General features: G+C 35.5%; 2 protein-coding genes and 1 non-coding gene across 3 annotated transcripts; 1 reads left to right on the forward strand and 2 right to left on the reverse strand.

The window, feature by feature from the left end:
- Positions 1 to 14: 14 nt before the first annotated feature.
- On the reverse strand, positions 15 to 6,561 carry LOC100249251 (SUPPRESSOR OF GAMMA RESPONSE 1). Its single transcript, XM_002272410.4, has 6 exons — positions 6,335 to 6,561; positions 5,676 to 5,808; positions 5,059 to 5,245; positions 1,649 to 2,145; positions 623 to 940; positions 15 to 540 (listed from the first exon to the last, which is right to left on the reverse strand). The coding sequence occupies exons 1-6, from the start codon at positions 6,340 to 6,342 to the stop codon at positions 487 to 489; spliced, it is 1,197 nt and encodes a 398-aa protein (XP_002272446.1). The 5' UTR covers positions 6,343 to 6,561; the 3' UTR covers positions 15 to 486.
- A 314-nt stretch (positions 6,562 to 6,875) lies between these two features.
- TRNAD-GUC (transfer RNA aspartic acid (anticodon GUC)) lies at positions 6,876 to 6,947 on the forward strand. The gene has a single exon. It is a non-coding gene; the product is annotated as a tRNA-Asp (tRNA).
- Positions 6,948 to 7,197: 250 nt separating this feature from the next.
- LOC100254246 (serine/threonine-protein kinase STY13) lies at positions 7,198 to 14,363 on the reverse strand. Its single transcript, XM_002272450.5, has 6 exons — positions 12,939 to 14,363; positions 12,402 to 12,534; positions 12,077 to 12,272; positions 9,081 to 9,205; positions 8,818 to 8,976; positions 7,198 to 7,912 (listed from the first exon to the last, which is right to left on the reverse strand). The coding sequence occupies exons 1-6, from the start codon at positions 13,067 to 13,069 to the stop codon at positions 7,598 to 7,600; spliced, it is 1,059 nt and encodes a 352-aa protein (XP_002272486.1). The 5' UTR covers positions 13,070 to 14,363; the 3' UTR covers positions 7,198 to 7,597.
- Between the last annotated feature and the right edge of the window lie 5,009 nt (positions 14,364 to 19,372).

Raw genomic sequence — 19,372 nt, forward strand, 5'->3', positions numbered from 1 at the left:
AATTATGCAATCGATAAAGAGCATAAAGCAATTTCTTTCATTATAGGAGCCACAACAGTTCTGGGTTCACATCCATTTTAGTAAATACTTTACTCCTGTGTCACAAGCTTTTGACTTTTGAGATAGCACCTGCATCCTGAATGGTGCCTAAAATTAACAAACAAACAAATAAACACCCAAGTTGACTGAGAGAGGTACCTGCTCCTACTACCCCTTTAACACCTAAACAATTTGAGCTCCAAGACCTCATGTTTTCATAACCATTGTAGGGTTCAAAAACTTGCTGCAAGCCTTGTAGAGGTCTTCAAAAACTTGCTCTAAAGCAAAGTGCCATAAAAAGAGGGAAGTCCCAGTGACCCTCCAAAGCAAGAAAGCTCTTTTAACAATAATGGTAAGAGATACTTGAAACAAGAGGAGAAGATCCACTGGTACAAAATTGGGATTCTATCACCCATCTTGAGAAGCTTCTCTGCACTATCTGCTTCTTCATAACCGATCTAGCCAACCAAATATGCTGTCTTGTGATCCAAATTGCAAATCCTGCAGGACATAGATGAGGAATTATAACTGTGATATCAGTGAAGTTTAATTGTATAGAACAAGGGTTGGAGGTGAAGCTTACTGCAAGCTGAAAATCTGGTGGAGTATCTAGTTCTAGATTCTCAAGGTCAGCAATTCCACAGGGTGCATTATGATCTCCAGGTATGCCATTCATGTTGTGAGAAAAGCCAATGACAGGACCATGGTTTAATCCTGTGTCATAGTGAGGAGCACCAGGATAAAAGATCTCCTTGCATAACAGTGAGTCGTGCAGCCCATTCTGATCTGCATCCTCAATGGCCTGTGATTCGCCGGCCAGCCATAGGGGATACTCCATATTGTTCTCAATCTGATCAGTAGATGGATTTGGATGAGACGCTTCTCCAACAAACTCTGCTTTCTAATTCACATGAAAAAGATCCAGTAAGTACAGGATAAAACAAAGGAAACAATAACAAAATGTAATCGTCTCCTTTCCTACTCCATGTCTTTTGAAAATTCAAATAGATTTATTTTGTTTCTGTTTGCATTTGAAAAATGCAAAATATTTGTTTGACATATTTTGATGAGTACTTGTTTGACATGAACTTGATAAAATTTAACAAATAGAATATCAGATGGTCATGGTAGTAATGTTTTCCCCCCTGTAGCAACAGCCAATTCTAGAAATTATGTTCTAGCAGCAGAATGCATCAATGACAAAAATAGAATCAACATTAGAGTTGATCTTAAATCCTCCACCCGTAACAACCCCTATCGGACCAATTTTGAGTGTGTTTGATAAATTAACCTATTGACTTAATATGATTTAATGACTTAAGCTATTAAACATATTGATAAATCAACTTAATGACTTAATAACTTTAGCATAATTTTACATAAACTTACTTTAAGTCATTAAGTATTAAGTTTTACCAAATGCTCTCTCTATCTACAACTAAATCAGATTGTAGCCCACAAATGAGTACTTTCAGTAATGAAAAGGACAGCTTACAACAGTGTCCATCCCACAACAGTCCATTATCAGCATTTAAGGATAATCATTCCCAATAGCTCATCAATAGGGCCTTAAGATTTCAGACAGGGCATAAGAAAAGTTGCTACGTACCTGTGCAGACCCATGGGGTGTGCTATCATCCCCAGCATTGGCACAGAAAACTGATTTCTCTGATCGAGGTGGATTTGGAGTAGTTGTTTTGGGGGTTCTTGGACTAGTTTGAGATGTCACTGCATCCAATTCTTCAATGACTGGAATATTATCATTAGTCTCTGTTTGTTTCTGTGGCTGATAGAAAACTTTGGACACCACATATTCATCTTCTCTTTCATCTTCTTCAGTGCCAAGATGATATTGATGCATCACCCAATTAGACTTATCTGGCTTGGACCCCTTCTTTGAACTTTTATAAAGAACCATGATTTTCTTACAGCCCTTTTGAACCCCATTTTCAATCACAGGCTTGGTCTTGCCTGTCTTGTGCCAGCGAACATGCTCCTCGGTTGAACCATGAAGACTGTGGATCTTTCGGCGCTTCCTTTGACCAGTAGCATACGCATTGGTAGTTCTGTGAAAGAAATGGATGCTACCTCCATCTTTTTTGGCACCTAAAGCAAATCCAGAAATGGTAATCAAAACAATAGTTTTGTTAAGCCATAACCACACACAAGTTCAACCCAGAACAAATGTCAGTATGAAATGATGATAGTAAATATGAGTAAGACGTGAACTTAAGAACTTAAATGAACTGACTAAGGAAATTTAATGGAACTATTATGTTTTACAAAGAATTTGAAGCTACCATTAATCAATATGAGTCATCTATACAAATGATGGTATCAGATAAATTCTAAGTTGTCTAGAAATAACAGAAAACAAGTTTTCTTTTCTTTATGGGCAAATGGATAATACGAGGTGCCAAGGAACACCCAATTTACACAATGGTGCACAGAAGGCACCAAAAAGAAAGGCAAAAAACAAATGAACAAGAAAGCCCACAAAAAAAGACTATCTATTCACATTTAAGGCTAAACCCCAACATTGTGAAGATCTCCATCCATCCCCATTGCATCCCAAAACCACTCCAACAAAGACTTTAAAATGGTTTCCTTCAATCTACGATCTGACAACTCTTCCTCACATAAGATCCTCTTTCCACATGGACAAAAATAAACATAAGGGAGTTACGTGCCAAATCTTGCTATCGTCTAGTCTTTTCTCCATCCCCTTGACCTTCCAACCTAGGAAAAGCTATTCACTAAGTTTGGGCATTCAACACAAAAATTGCTAAAATAAGATTCCACAACTTTTTTTGTCCCATCACAATGGATTAGGATGTGATTTGTTGTTTCTTCACCATCATCCACCTTTCTCTCATTAGGATATCAATGGCTAGAATATTCCCCCACACTACTTCCCATGCAAAAAAAAGAGATTCTCAACAGAACATGGGACCTCCAAACTTCTTTAGCTGTGAACAATTCCCTACTCTCACCACGTAAAGAACTATAGTAGGACTAAACATAAAATTTTCCTTTCCTATTTTATTTCCATTGTAATCTACCAGCCCCTACTCCTTGCACTCTTACTCATACATTGAAAATTTGAGCCACCACATCTATTTCCCAATCTTGAAAGTGCCTTCTGCACTGTACAGACCAAAGGCCTTCAGGGTGCTCCAACTCCCATCCGTTTCCTCATATTTGGCATGGATGAACTTTCTCCACATGCTATCATACTCATTGACGAACCTCCATAATCATTTGCCTATTAAGACCTTATTTAAAGCCTTCATCCTCCTGATTCCCAATCCACCATAATTCTTATCATGACAAACAATTCCCCAACTCACTAGATGCATTTTCCTTCCTTCTAGATGGTTACACCACAAAAAATCTCCTTGAATTTGCTCTCAATCTAATACCTACTCTTCTGGGAACTGAAAAAAGGGACATGAAGTACATTAGGAGGCTCAATAGGGTCCTCTTTACCCCGTCCTCCTTTAAACAGATATTGCTTCTCATAGGAGGCCAGTCTTTTTCTGATTCCCTCCTTCACCCAATCCCACACAGCACAGGAATTATGAAATACTCCTAGAGGTAAGCCAAGATACGAGGTAGGAAGGCCCCTAACCTTGCATCTGAATAGAGAAACCAATCTGTCCACCCGAAGCATCTCACTTTTTTGTAAGTTTATCTTCAAGCGTAATACAAGTTCAAAACAAACAACAATCCATCTCCAGTATTGAAACTCATCCACATCATCCTTGCAGAGACTAAGTGTATTATATGCAAATAGTAAATGAGAGATATTTATCCTTTCTTGCCCTCCATCCTCTACCTTAAAACACCTTTTAAATCCACCTGGCTCTACTTTGGCAATGTGGCAACTGAATGCCCCCATAATTAACACAAGTAGATAGGGGAAGAGAGGACCACTTTGTCTCAGCCCTCTAGAACTTTGAAAAAAAAAATGTGGAAGTGCCATTAAATAGAATTGACAATCTCACAGTGGATATGTAGTAATGAATCCACTTTCTCCACCTATGACCAAAACTCATCTTTTCTATAATTGAGAGCACAAACTTCAAATTTACATGATCATATGCTTTTTCTATATCCGACTTGCAAACTAGCCAAAAACCTCTTTGTTCCATTTTTTTAGTCTGCCTTCAAGGCTAACAGCCTTTTAACAAGTGCAGGTTTTCACCATCACTTGGTTGCCATTTCTTGTAATGATCACATTTTAGGCCATGGGTTGTTTCCACCTTAGAATGCGTGTAAAACATGGAGGAGTCATTCCATTTTTACAAGACATCCAAAAATATCCTTTTTCTTATTACCTTAAGAGGAAGTATTCATGGGAGACAACTTTTCATTACAGCCTTACATAAGAGATGATACTCAGGCAATCATGTCCTAGGATTGAAGGTCATCCATAATGTTTTGGTCATGTGGGACAGAGGAGTAATTTGATTTAATTCAAATACATTATTAAGGGAAGAGGAAGCCAAAAGAGAAAGTGATTGAGATGGTAAGGAAAGGCATGCTGACCTATCATTTGTAATCTGATTTAAGTTAAAAGACTTGCAGGTGGTTTCTTCTTTGGACAGATCTTCTCATAAGAAGATGAAAGAATAATAGCCTCAAATTTGCTCTAACTTTTTGTAGTACCCTGCTCATTTTTTGTATTTGTACAAGTCTTTTTGTCTCAAATTAAAGCAGAAAAAATGGAGTGGATTTTGGAGCCATCGTTTGGATATTCACTTGCTATTCTTTAAGGCTTTAACCCTTCAACAACTGGAATATAGCACCTAAAGGGAGGGGTTTTAGGAAAGGGAGTGTTCAAATTATTGGTTTTTCTATTTTGCAGCATTAAAAGAATTTTATGTTGTTTCATTCTTTGATAATTTATTTCAATTGGTAATTTTTTGCACATTAGGTTACCAGTGATGAAATACTTAGAACCGCACAAACTGGGAAAGAACCAAACAAAGATCAGGGGCTTGGAAGTTGCCTCACCAGGAAGATTCTCTGGATGGGTGTAGCAGATTCCTTTATCCTCCTCAAGTGTTGGGATGAATTCATCAATAAGTACATGTGGTTTTCCATTTCCAACTCCACATTTTGCTGCTAGATGTTCTAAAAGCTGTACATCAGATGGATCAAACTTTACACCAGCAGGCAGGCCAGGCCATTCATGAGAAACCTGCACAATAAAAGTTGCAGAACAAAAATATTAAGAAAATTTTGTTTACATAAAAAATAAAATAAAATAAAAAAAAGAACCCATAATTTCCCAATTAAGTTCATGAAGAACTTCCAATGGCATGATTTTAATATGTCACTGAGATGACAATGGGAACCCGAAAAGGAAAGCAACTCAACATTGATAGATAGTTGAGTTTGGAGTGAATTGTTTCACTGCCTTACAGTTCATTCAATCTAGATTACCTTATCAGTACTAAATCATGTTATTATCTGCAAGTATTTAATGTCCCGATCTTTGCTATCAATTTAGTTACTTTAAACAATACTACACGAAAATTTAATGTTCTCTTGCAAATTTAATTGGATATGAATGAAATATTGTAATCATGTAACTATCATTTAGAGTCAAAGATTTCAGCTTAGCTTACATCACTATTATCAATACGATGATGGCAATTTGGGCATTCACGATTTGCCCCACAATCTTTGATTTGAGAGGCAAAGGATTGAGTAGCATTTTTCACTTTCCTTGCTATTCCTCTGCTGTCAACGACCCAAGTCCTGCATAATGATATGCTGTAAGTCTGAAGTTTCAACACTGAAAGCATCTTTAGCCAAAACACAGAAGAATAAAGAAAAAATAGTTACAAATAGAAACAACAGAAGAAATCAAACAATGCAATCAAATACACCAGAGAAGAAGAATCCGATTTCTTCTTCTCCCTAAACAGGATAACACTCGAAAAGAAGAATCCGATCAAGAAAACCTCCTTTTACACACTGAAACATCACACACAAACAATGCAAACTTCCACACGAAGCCCACAACAACATTAACCCAGCATTCCATAGAGCAAAATAAACCAAGTAAAAATCCCACACCAATCCAAATCGAATGAGAAAATGGGTTTATCTGCTGCATATGGATAGGTCCTAATCCTGCATTCCTAAGAATCAGAAGTGGGACTCCCTCAGAACCCAGACGGAATTCGTTGCCAAATCCAGAAAAAACAAAAGCAAAAATCCAAAAAGCAGGAGTAAAAAAGCAAAAGCAAAAGCAAAATACAAAACATGTTTCTAGGTATACCTAGCCATATGAGAGGAGAAGAAATGGAGAACATTGAGCGAGGGATGAGGAGAAGAGCTTGCTGCTTTCTACACTACGCTAAGTTTAGTCCAAGTGAGAGAGAGAGCGGGAAAACTCAGCTTAGGAACCGTTAAAGAGGCTCGGAAGGTGAGACTGAGGTTCGGGCGTACAATATTCGAGCCACGATGCCCAAACCAGTGGCCCACCGTTGACCAAGCCTGGCTCCGAGGCTAGAGGTTCGGATAGACTGTCGGGCACTTAAAACATCGAAAGTAGAGCAGAGGGGCGTTTTGGTAATTTAGGAGAAAGACGGCGACTTGCTTGCCAAGCCAAAGAAACGAACGTTTGGGAGAGTGGTAAATGACGATTTTGTCACTCTGCTTTAATCGATGGTTTTTACTTTTTACTTTTTACATTTTACTTGGTTGGATTTGGAATTTACCAAAAGGCGAGATGTGAATGCATGAAAAAGGTGCAATTTAAACGAGAGGTCACACAGAATAAGGGTTTTATTGAATAGTGTAGGATAATCCAACATCAAGTCGTTGTAGTATAGTGGTGAGTATTCCCGCCTGTCACGCGGGTGACCCGGGTTCGATCCCCGGCAACGGCGATCCCTTTTTATTACGAGTTGATATTTTCGGATTATTCAATAGTGTGACCAACCCTCTTCACATGAAGCTTTTTATGACTCATGTATTGCAGCAAGTAGGCTTAAACCTTTTTTCATGACCCCACCACAAGAATGATAACCACCTGGATATAATCTGTGTGTTTCCCCCTTCAGCTTTCTCACCTTTAGTCAATCAAGAATTCCAACTTTTGAAAGAAAGGCTTAAATGGCATGGCTGGGTTCAAAGAGCTCAATCAAATGTTGTGTGTCACATTCATAAGGCTTAATGTGAATAGGAGGATCTGAATGTCAATCAGTGGAGAAATTCTTACATGAACTTGGAGAAAAGGCATTTGGATGAACTTTATTTTACAAATGATAATACATCACAGCAACCCCAACTCCAAAACCCTAAAAAGCATGTTGGGCCTGTCTGAAGATTGAAGTCCATGTAAGAGAGTGTGCAAATTCAGCAGTAGCATCAGATTACAAGGCAGCTTCCTATGGCAACTGAACTCGCATATCAGAACAAATTAACAGTTTCTTTATCAAGATGTAGTTTTGTAATATTTGAGGCTATGTAGTTCATTGTGCTTTTCCCTAACGGTAACTTGGATACCTCCAAAGAAGAGACCTTGCTCCTCAGGGGATCAGTAGCAGTGGTTAAAGCAGGAGAAGCAACCTCTTGGGTTGGTCTCCATACTGGTTTTTGGGGTTTCTCCTGAGCCATCTCTTACCGCCATCAACGAACTTGTACCCGGAGACTCTGGTGGCAAGACAGCATTCTCAGAAGTGAAAACCCTCGGTGGGACCATGGGCTCCGGCGGTGAAATAGTGGAGAGATAATGTAGGAGCATCTGTATTATTTGGCTGAAGTTAGGCCGAGTATTTGGGTCCTCTTTCCAACATGAAGTGACAATTAAAGCCAAGTCCTCTGGGAGGTCCTCGGCACTAGGCCTCATATTCTGAAAAAACAAAGGAAAGCTGTAAGTCAAGATGACTTGACGGCTATAAAATATGAGAGAAATATTTAAAGTAAAAGTGGGAAGGTAAGAAATCATTAGTCAGATAGTATGTTGACTACAATTAACTGAGGCACCTATCAAATGTGCTATCATTCAGCATCTCTATCCATCATGCCATTCTTTTAGAAAAAATAACATGTAGGGCCTCAGTCCCTAAATGCATTCCTCACTCACATCTATGGTGATTGGTGCCTAATTGCGTTTGGACACACCTAAAGAAAAACAACTTCCAAGTGCATTGTTAGAGAATTCTCATCCAGAGGTCCCAGAGATGTTCCAATCAAGCAATTTTTAAAATTTCAGCCATTCAAGCAGTATTAAACTTGCAGTTTAAGGATAACCTCAAGAAACCCTAGTGAAGCATGTTTTTAAATCAAGTTCCCACCCAGTTAATTCATGATTCTCATTGGCATTGTTCCAGTGAGAGAATATGTGATTATCGCCTCTGAAACCCAAAAAGATGGGGGAGGGGGAAAAAAGGAGGAGGATTGTCTGCAAGTCATTCTTAAAATAAGCAAGCACCCTACATCTCCTGGATTTTGGGTAAGTGGAAAAGAACCGCTATAAAAGAGGACTATTCTGTAATCATCACAGGAGACACACTGCAGTTCACCTTCATTTTCCTTCAATCCTTTTTCCAGTGTCACAAGGGGATCTTATACAGAAACTAGTTTTCATTCCATTCTTCCTTGAGAAAAGCTTCTAAATGCAGCCTCAAAACATCTTTTGCAAACCATTTTTTTAAGCAGGTAACATTGGCTTATAATGTTTTTTGTCTAGGGAAGGAAGTCAACAGAAAGATTAGGTGATTAGGAACATATAATCCCAAGGGAAGAGATAATTACCTTAAAAGCAGCTGCATAGGCTGCCTGCAGATTTGACATGCCTTCAAATGGCAACTTATTATGAACGAGTTCCCACAGTACAATAGCAAAGCTGTAGGCATCCACCTTGTGATTGTAATGCTTCTTCTCTCCATGCCTCAATGTTACTGTGCTATAAAGCTACAACAAAGTGAAAGGTGAATGGTCAGCATTCTGGAGTCCCCTTCCCCATTCACCAACAAAAATAAATGAATGAATAAATAAAAGCATTAAGTGTTAAGTACCTCTGGAGCCATCCAACGATACGTTCCAGTTTCGGCAGTCATCATCTCTGTTAATGACTCTTCTCTGGCTAAGCCAAAATCCGCAAGTTTGACAGTTTTGTGATCTGCAGTCAGGATCAAGTTTTCTGGGAAAAGGGAAGGAAAAAAAATTGTCAAGCTTATTATCATATCTGCCTCTTTTGGGAATCACTTCATCAATGATATTTTGCATCTAAAACATAATTCAGCTTATATAAAAATGATCAAGTTCTTCGGGTTATGTAGAACGAAACCATTATACTATGGATGCTCATATGCGTGTGTGTGTGTGTTACTTATGTGTATTTAAAAGATTAACAAATTCTATTTGGCACCAAAAAAGGTAATGGAAGATACAAAACAGTCAAATGCAAATGTGATAGAAACATATGTAGCCTATGCCAAGTGTTGGCCAACAATTTCAACATAGTTAGATATTCAACCATATCTAAAAAGTTGTTGGCAGCAAACTGCCATTAAGTGTACTGTTTACAAGTTTGAGTCTGTTTCCCTAGATCCATCCATTCATTTTGGAATTTGGAATTCCCACAGAAAAGATAAATCTTTATTAAGGATGCCTGTGACATTGAGTGATGCAACTCAAGGACTGCCAAGGAAAAGCGAGAGAAGTGACCCACTTGATGATCCTAAATCCAAATCATGCATTCAAGCTCGATAGCGTGCACCATGCTTGTGAAACATCAATTGAATCTTCAAACTTTGTGCATCAAAAAACATGCTCAAAAATAATCTCAGCTGGTTTCACCAACAAATCCAATTGTACAACCCATCTTTCATGAAAAGAAATAGTAAAAAGGGTAACAAGAACAAAAGCATCGCCTTGAATATTGATTTGTGATTACCATATTACCGTAAGGCATCAGTCCATAAGAAATCTTACAATGTATGTATTCCATTTCCCAAAAGACCGCTTTATTTTTTTCCACTTCATGCATAAAATCTCACACACATGAGATAATAGAAAAAGGTTTACAGTTCTCATTCCATTTCAAGAATTTCTCAGGCAACCAAAATCAATCAAACATACTTAAAACTATTTGGGAACTAATTAAAAATGGCAAATAAAAGTGTCTTGTGAGCCCATGATCATGGACAATCATGGAAGATACCATTGGAGTATATAAACAAATCACTTTCAATACAAGAATCCAAGCAGGTGAATCTGTGCAAGTGAAGAGAAATAAAAGAATTGAACTTAAAATTTTTGCTTAGTTATTTGGTGGGTTATCCAAAAAAATAAATAAATTAGGCAACTGAGAAAAGAAAATTGCTTAGAGTAAAGGGGAAAAATGGCCCTTTTGGATGTTTTTTAACTAGAAACTGCAAATCAAAATGTGGCATCTTGGTCATTTTAAAAAAAAAAAAAAAAACAGTATTTTCAATTTTTTATTTAGATCAAAATATTAGAATTGATATTATCTAAAATTTTGATTTTGATAAACTATTTTTTTTTTTAATTTGTATCAACCACATTTAACAGAATACTGATTGTATGGAATTTTATTGATCTAAATTAAAAAACATTTTTAATTATTTTATAAGTTAATTTATTTTTTATCTCAAATTTAGGTAAATGTTAAATTCTAATATTATTTGATTGGGATAAAAAAATTAGATAAATAATAAATTTTAATGTTATCATAGGAGATGTTAAAGAATAACAAGGAAGCAGCATAATCAAGATGTGGCTTTCTGATATCTTGCTTATGCACCTTCACGGTTAGCATTAAAAGCCCCATATACAGGATACGATTTCAAATTTTGCAAAAAACAAAAAAAACAAAAAAATGTTTTGTACAAAAAAACAAACCTCATGACCAAGATATAGTTTCACATCTAACTAGGTTATGCGACTTCAGTGATGATATTGAAAAGCTCAAAATCAAATCCGATTTCAGATTTTGTTTGAAGAAAAAGAAAAAAAAAACAACTCATGTCATTTTGTTAATATATATTCTAAAAAAATTAATATTAAAAAAAAAAAAAAAGACCTCTATTCAGCTATGTGCAAAAAGGAGCTAGATTCAACAGCATTTTCTCGGGGTTTCCTAGACTCCACATATTTTTTTTTACAAAAAGGGTCATTTTGCCATATCCATCACTTTCAGACCTTTTCTGCTAGGGAAGCAAATGATACCCTCACACAAAAGTTCTCAAGTGCACCACCAGCTTCAATTTTTCAGCTTTGGACCAAAGTTATGCCGTTGGGGATCTTCGTATCCACAAGTGAAAATATTCAGCTTATGCCTTTACGAATCTTCATATCCACAAGCTTATCTCTGTGAATTTGGTTTAAACTTCTTGCTGAATAGCTCTTTCTAGTTAGCCCATAGTACAACCACAAGAATCACGTAAATTGCAATTTATTCAAAAATACTGATTCCCATATCCTAGAGTATGGGGTTTGAGCAAGCCTCGGGCTCTCATGCAGACACACCCTAAATCATACCCAACAACAATATTCATGCCGAAGAGAAAACAAGCATCAAATATAAATCACAGCCTCACAGCCTCAAGTCAATCAACCCTCTGATAACTCAAAATCATGCAAGAGGCAGCATGACCATACTTGAAATAAGTTCTAGAACTGCTTAAGTGCCAGTATTGAAAAATGAAACTAGGTTGACAATTGCTAACTATGCAAGGCGAGCAGGTAAAATATGTTAGGGAACAAGCTTGTAAACCCCTTAAATAACCAAATTATAAAAAGATTACATTTAGAGTAATATGGATGCTTCCTACCATCCATAGATTCACAATTTTCCTTTAAATCTGCATAGTGAGGTGGGGTTTAAGACCAGATGCAGTATAAATGAGGATTCCAAAACTGATAAAGCAGTAGAGGTTCATCAAACTACTATGCAACTGTTTGTAGGAAATTCTCACAAAATGCCACTAATTCAAACTCAATATGCTTAATTAACCAAACAAGAAGGTAAATGATAATGAAATCATACCAGGTTTCAGGTCACGATGTATGATCCCATGAGAATGTAAGCATTCCATTGCTCGAGCAATGTCCAGTGCAAAACCAACTGCCACCTTTGTATCCAAGCACCTTGGCCGCAGGTTCAGCAGGTATTTTCGTAATGTCCCACCTAATAGAAGCTCAGTAACTATTACCATGACAGGTTCCTTGCAAGCGCCAATGAACTGGTCATACAAAGCTTATTAGGTACTGGGTATATGCCCATTTCAGAAATTAGTGCACCAGATTCAATCGCAATTCTCAAAGATTTCTAATTGCTCAGAAATATTCTACACAGAAAAATTATTGACTACCTTCACTAAATTTTTGTGTTGAACTCTAGACAGCATTGCAACCTCTCTTGCAAACCGGCCTTCTCTCTTGGCAATCTCCTCTGGTGTTTCTCCTCTGTGAACAATTTTAATAGCAACATTCTGGTTCTTATACCTGGGGAAAAAGAATAAGCTAAATAGTGAGGACCCATATTTTAATAGGATCAACTGGAGTTGATCGGAAAAACTGATCCCAAAACTGAAATTCACAAAGCCAACAATTCTAATTGTTTCTCATTCCCACCCAACCAAAAAAGTAAAGCTCTCAGAAAAGAAAACGAGGGGTTTTGAATCCCACCCTGTACATTATTTTTAATCTCAAAAACAGACTCCCAATATGTCTGGTTTTAGAAATCTAACAGTTGTTCCTCTCAATTTTTGCAGTGAAAAAAAATAGAAAATAAAAAGAGATAATTCAGGGTTAGATTAATAAAGCAACAGAAACAGGAACTCCCAAGTGGTAGAGCGGAGAAAACTGAGAAATTGATCAAAGATCAGAATCAAGACATGTTGACTTACTTTCCTTCATACACTTTGGCATGAGCACCTTCTCCAATTCTCGGTCCAACGAACAGTAGCTTAGGATCGACCAACCACTTGGCATCTAAATTGAACTCCTCCGACTCGTAGAACCCATTCCCAGATCCCATTTTTCCCCTCAAATCAATAGCTGAATTAGCATCTACTCAATAACCAAGCCAAAACCCTTGTGTTCGTCACTCATTTGAAGCAAACCAACTACAAAAATCGCGAAACAGTGGAGTACAGGAAGACATGCACCGCTCGGTTTCACAGACCCATCTCATTCCCGAAGATTTAAAAAAAGGGAAAAAGATTGAGAGATGCTTTTGTTGAGGAGGCAAAGAATAAAAACCCACATGTTTCAGAAACACCCACCAACAATCCCAGAAAAGAAAAATAAAACAAAGCAAAACCCAAGAAGCAGTGTCAGAAACAGAGCATTTAAAGCTCTCTTGGGAATGGAGGGAGCCAGGAAAACCGAGAAGGGAAGGTAGAGATACAGAGGAAAACTGAAATCCCAGATTGGAAAAGAGATTTGGAGAAGTGGGTGGGTGGTGGTTTGAGACTATTAAGTCTTTTTCTCCGCGTGTGGAACTGCCCTGCTCTCGATCTACAGATAAAGCCGCGGAAGGAATTGAGTCTTTGTCAGAGGAACAGTGGGTTTTGGGATAGAAAAATATAGAAAAAGGAAGGAGAGGAGACAACGCTGGCTAGAAAAATTGGAGGAATTGTGGATGCTGTGAAGATATATCGCATATATGATGCAATAAATTATACTTTACATATACTGAAATTCATAAATTATTATAGTGGGAGGTACTGAAGAGAAAAAAAAAAGTATTGAATAGCACATGGATATTCATCCTCAACATGGGGACAACACCGCTCCACCCACATCCATGGCACCCTCCTCTTCACTCCCCTCCCCACCCCAACTCCATTTCCTCATTTCTTCTTCCATTTTTTCCTTATCAAACATTCATTCTTCAGATTTTTCTTCCATTTTTTCACAGAAATGCTGATTTTCAACAACTTTCTAGATTTTCTTTTCCCTTCTGTTTTTTATTTGATTGTTTTGGTAGAACAAAGGTGTGTGTGAAAGGCAAGCCTCATTGACCTTTCTAATCCTAACAAATTTGAAATTGGAAATTGTAACACACCGACATGGTCTTTCCTTTGAACAGGACATTACTCCTCAAAGAAGATATCCATCCATACATCACCATTCCTGATATTTCCTTGATCTTTAATCATTTCGATTAAAAGGGATTATGTAAATGATGCCATCTTTTCACTTTCCAACCTTGAACGAATCATTAATTTTCCCCAATGTGTTGATGTAGTCGCTGGTTTTCACAGAAACATCCATGATTGGGCACCCTAAGTTGCATGAACATGGGCTCCATTGATAGGGTAAATGGTTTCCATCTACATGCATGATGAATGATAATAATTGAGTAGAGATTTTAATTTAACACTTTATATTATAATTAAATTTACATTTATGATATAATTAATGTGTCTTTTTTAGGAATATTCTTTTTCAATATGATGTATTTATCAGCAATAAGTGCAGGTGGACAAAATTATTCGAAGTAGTAGCATATAATAGCGGTCCAATAATGAACCAAATTATTTCTCGAAATAAAATTTCATTATTAAAAACAAAATTGGACTCAACAAATTCCTAATATTCTGTGTATATTAAAAAAAAGGAGGAAGTACAAAAGGGGGTGGTGGGGAGGGGAGGCGTGGACATGATGTCGGTGTGCCACCTAACCCTTCTCTGGGGCCCCACGGGACTGAGCTTTTGTGGGCCTCACCCCGCTTGGACTTTTGGCCCCCAAAACACATGACAAAATTCTTTTGTTTTTCCCCCTGATTTTATTGGACTTTTTCGCATTGGACCTGTGACTTGCAGCCAGTCGGTGGGTTTGGGCCTTCCAGAGTTGACCACCTGATTTCCCTTTTACAATTACTATCCCTGCATCAGACGGTCCCAGACCCACCTGATCTTGATAACATTTCAATGGTTAGGAACTTAGGAAAAAGGGTAAAAAAAAAAAAAAAAAACCAATAATAACCCTTTTCCCATGTTCTTTGACTTTCCTTTTTCTTAAAAAAGAAAAAAGAAAATTCTTTTTGGGGGAGGGTGTGGGAAATTGGAATTCAACTGTTGACAGGTGCTTGTGCCGGTCACGTGATGTGAGGGGAGGGGAGGGGAGGGGGGAGAGATGGAAGACATGTGACATGACGCTTTAGAGAAATGGGGGATGTGGATAACTGTGGGCAAGATAAGGAGGCCTTTACATCTATAGAAGTGTTGAATTCACATGGTTCCTGTGCTTTCTATTTTTGACCTTTTCTTGTTATTATGGGGTTAGGGGAAATTTAATCAAATTTTAATTCTCCCACATTATTTATAGAGACGTAAATAAATCCTTCTAGAATCGTGTCATGCCAGCCGTGCCCTGAGAAATTGAAGTCAAATACTTTGAATGCTAAGTTGAAAAAACTGAAGATAAATTAGTCATGGGTGATTTAGAAAAAAGGGTGGAAGCATTGATCACAAGGGGCCAGAGGTAGGAGGGGGAGAAAGACTTTCCCACATCGGAATTGTGTTGGTTTGTGATGGAGGCGGCGACATGTTTGATTTGAAGTCAAGGGATGGAGTGTGAAGGTGATATGATTCAGGTATTTGCTTTTAGCGTGGCCGCATGGCCACCAGGCAAAGGGTATTGCAGCATGGGGATGGGTGTTGTTGAGCAGCTTTTTCCACAATCATCTTGTCGAGTCTAAAGAGGGATGCTCCTTGATTGCTGCCAAACACCTTTTTTTTTTTTTTTAGTACAAGCACGTTTTAATTGGATTATATATTTTTCCCATCCAATTTATTATCAAATTTGTATTTAAATAAATAAAAAATTTGCATTACCATCAATCATGGTCTTTCATATCATAGATTTTCGTGTATATTTGAAGGGTGAATGATATTAATGAGCACATTCATAGTCATTTTAGAAAATATTTTTAAATATATAAAATATTAAAAAAAATTAAGTATTCGATAAAATTTAATAAATATTTAAAAAAATTAAAAAATCATTTATATTGTTTTATAAGAAAACACTGTTAGGTGATTTTTCTAAAAAAATATTTTTACATCAAATGTTTTGAGTAAAAATACTGTAAACTCGTTTAAGAATGATTTTATAAAATATTTTTCACCTTAAACGTGTTTTTTTTTTAAATAAATTTGATATTTAATAAAATTTATAAAATACTCCTAAAAATCTAAAAAATTACTTATAATATTTTTTAGATAAATATTATATATATGATTTTTTTTAAAAATACTTTTGGAGAAAAACACTACCACTAAAAACAATTCGAATAAAATCAATGCCAAACATGTTGTACTCCTTGTGAAAAAGTGGCTTCTTATTCCAAACAAACTTGCATTATTTGATCTAGAAGGAAAGTTGAATTATCGTACTAGAGAAGATAAGCTTGAAGGTTGGGTGATTTTGAAATGTTTGTTTTGGAAGATATCCTTTCATGGTCAAATCAGTGTCTATATGTTGTGAGAGCCATGATTACAATAGCTAATGAAATATTTAATGGGAAAAAGGTAGAGTTGAATTAGTGCTCCTTTGACCATACCAATAAATAGAATGTTGATGAAAGAACGTCAATAGTGAGGAGACACGTGTCTAATACAAATGATGAAAATCTAACCTACAAAATTAAAATCCTAAGAAATGAATGGCATGTTTGGTTTTTTTTTTCAATAACTATTTTTTGTTCTTAAAAATAAAAAACATAAAAAATGTGTTTAGGGAAGGGAGTATATTTTTGTTTTTGTATTTTTTGTATTCTCAAAAATTACTTTTTTTATAATAATAAAAAAATAGTTTTATTGTTTTTTTACTGTTCAAATAATAGTTTGCTTTTTGTGTTTTCTCTTCCTTCTTTTTATGTTTTTTTAGCTGTTTTTTGTTTTTTATAAAAATGAATTTCACCCAACCACCACACTCTCACCCGCAAACTCTTTATTCGTCCTTAAATTATTGAAATTAATATATTTATACATGGAAAAAAAAGTCATTATTTGTTTAAGAAAATTATAACTGTTGTAAAATTTTCAAAATGAAATTTTTTTAATTTAAATGAATTGTGCATATGATAATTATTTATAATATCAAGTTAATGGAAAAATAATTTATTAATTAAAAATAATAATTTTCAAACATGTTTTTTGTTTTACTTATTCTATTTTTTTTTATTAACTCAACCAAACATGTTTTTTAAAATAAAAACTATTTTTCAGAATTTAGTTCCCAAATACAATTTTTTTTTTCTTTTCTGAAAACACAAAAAACCATTCTTAAAAACTATTTTCAAAAACTGTTTTCCACAATAGTTTTAAAAAATAACAACCAAACATACCCTAAATTACTTGCAGAATAAGAAAATTCATTACTGAGTGCCTTTATAAATATTATGTGTTAAGGAGAAAAGGTTATAAGGTTGAGATGAGATTGAAAATACTATATATTGTAGATAAAGAGCTAAGGACGAATGAGAGATACTCGGAGAACCATATTGAAACTTTGTGTACCTTTGTATCGATTATTTTATCTTTGTGTTAGTAAACTAATATTGTTTGCATTAAGGTTTTCGCTAACACAATAAATTGGTATTAGAACCTATATTGAAGATCTTTAGAACAAAGCACACGAGATAATAACAAAAGTATCAAATTACTAATTTTCCTAAAAACTTAAACTTATACTATTTAGACTCAATATTTATATCATGTTCCTTAATACTCTTATTCATGTGTGGTCTTATACTTGCACCTGGAGAGAGATGACATAAAATTGCAAATTGGGGGGAGAGATACCAAATAATTGCAAAAGGGGAGGAAAAACAAATATGCAAATTGTGTAAAGGTAGCTCAAATCTATAACCTCCTACCAAACTAAGCTCTAATACCATGTTAAGTTATTAATTTTCTTGAAAGTTTGAACTTGTAGAATTTAGGTGCAATACACATATCATGCTCTTTAATAAAAAAGAATTTTAATTAAAGTTAAAGTTGATTGGAATATGATACAAAAAGTGTGTATCATCGAGATTTATTCAAGATAAAGATTGTTGGAAAGTATCTCAATTTCTAATTAGTATAAATTACTTTTTGTAAAGAATATTGTATAAAATATTTTTTAAATTGATATATTATTGTATAAATATTTTAAGTCATGAAGATGAAAAGTTATAAAATGAAAATGAATTTGTAAAACTATATATGCCGTGGATAGAGATACAAGGGGTTTGAGATTCAAGTTTGGATACAAAGATCGGGGAAACACCCATATTTCGGGAGTTTAATAATTATATTTGGTTTTAGTTTTTCATGGTATTCTTTGTGATATAGTAGACTAATTCTCTCTTATACGTGGATGTAAGCATGATTGCTAAAACAAAGTTAAAACACTTTTTTTTTATTTTCTTCCTATTTTTCGGAACCGAACATAGCCTATATACTCATGTTTGAAATATAGTCTCATTTTTTTACAAATCCTATAATACTTCAGTTAAGATGGAAAATGACAGCCACCAAATCTTTTATGTTTTCACTAAAGGCCCGACAAACAAATATTTCAAATCTTTTATGTTTTCACTGAGGGCCCAACAACAAATATTTTGAGAAAGCTATTGGCTAAGCATCATGTTGTTCTTCTGCAATCCAAGAATGGAGTGTCCAAGGGGAGTTCCATCTTGTGGGGCATGCCACATCAGCTTCAATCTTTGCTAGAGAACCTCTCATCTCCACCAGTCAAACCTACAATGATAAAGCCAAGCAAATCACTTGATTCCCTCCCCTGATTTTGGGTTATCACTATATCATCTCCAATGATCTTGGGCCAATGACTTAAATCTTCCTCAATTGAATCTGCAATCAATACATCATTGAAAATATTTGCTGTCACGATATTCTCTGTTCTAATAGCTTTATCATCTAATACTCCAATTATTTTTTCTTTCATTTTCTACATATTTTTTTTAGTTTGAAATTTAAGAAATATTTTTGTTTTTTTTCCCTTTTATCACATGCCATTAAATTTGTAGGAGAGGTATTTCACCAAGGATTATCATATTTTTTAATATTTAAAAGATACAAATTTTCAAGTGTTAAAACACTCTATAGAATTATTATTATATGTACTTTAAAACACGTTTGATATTAGAGAAAGTGTAGAAAAATTTTAGATTACCTTTTTGAAATGCCCTTTACCATTCAATTCTTCGTGCCAAGTTGTTGTGAATGAACCATACTAAAATCAAGAGCCATTCCGTTTTATAGTACAAAAATCTTTCACTTTTTTTTTCCTTCTTTCGGTCTTTTCCAATAGAAAAGTAAAAGT

Source organism: Vitis vinifera, chromosome 14, assembly GCF_030704535.1.
Source record: "Vitis vinifera cultivar Pinot Noir 40024 chromosome 14, ASM3070453v1".
Lineage (NCBI taxonomy): Eukaryota > Viridiplantae > Streptophyta > Magnoliopsida > Vitales > Vitaceae > Vitis > Vitis vinifera.

Coding starts and splice junctions, on each gene's coding strand:
- LOC100254246 (XM_002272450.5), bottom strand. CDS start 13,069: ATGGGATCTGGGAATGGGTTCTACGAGTCGGAGGAGTTCAATTTAGAT. Junction 9,206..12,076: donor ACATCGTGACCTGAAACCTG/GTATGATTTCAT, acceptor CCCTTTTCCCAG/AAAACTTGATCCTGACTGCA. Junction 8,977..9,080: donor ATCGTTGGATGGCTCCAGAG/GTACTTAACACT, acceptor ACTTTGTTGTAG/CTTTATAGCACAGTAACATT.
- LOC100249251 (XM_002272410.4), bottom strand. Junction 5,246..5,675: donor ATCGTATTGATAATAGTGAT/GTAAGCTAAGCT, acceptor TTTATTGTGCAG/GTTTCTCATGAATGGCCTGG. Junction 2,146..5,058: donor CCATCCAGAGAATCTTCCTG/GTGAGGCAACTT, acceptor GATTTGCTTTAG/GTGCCAAAAAAGATGGAGGT.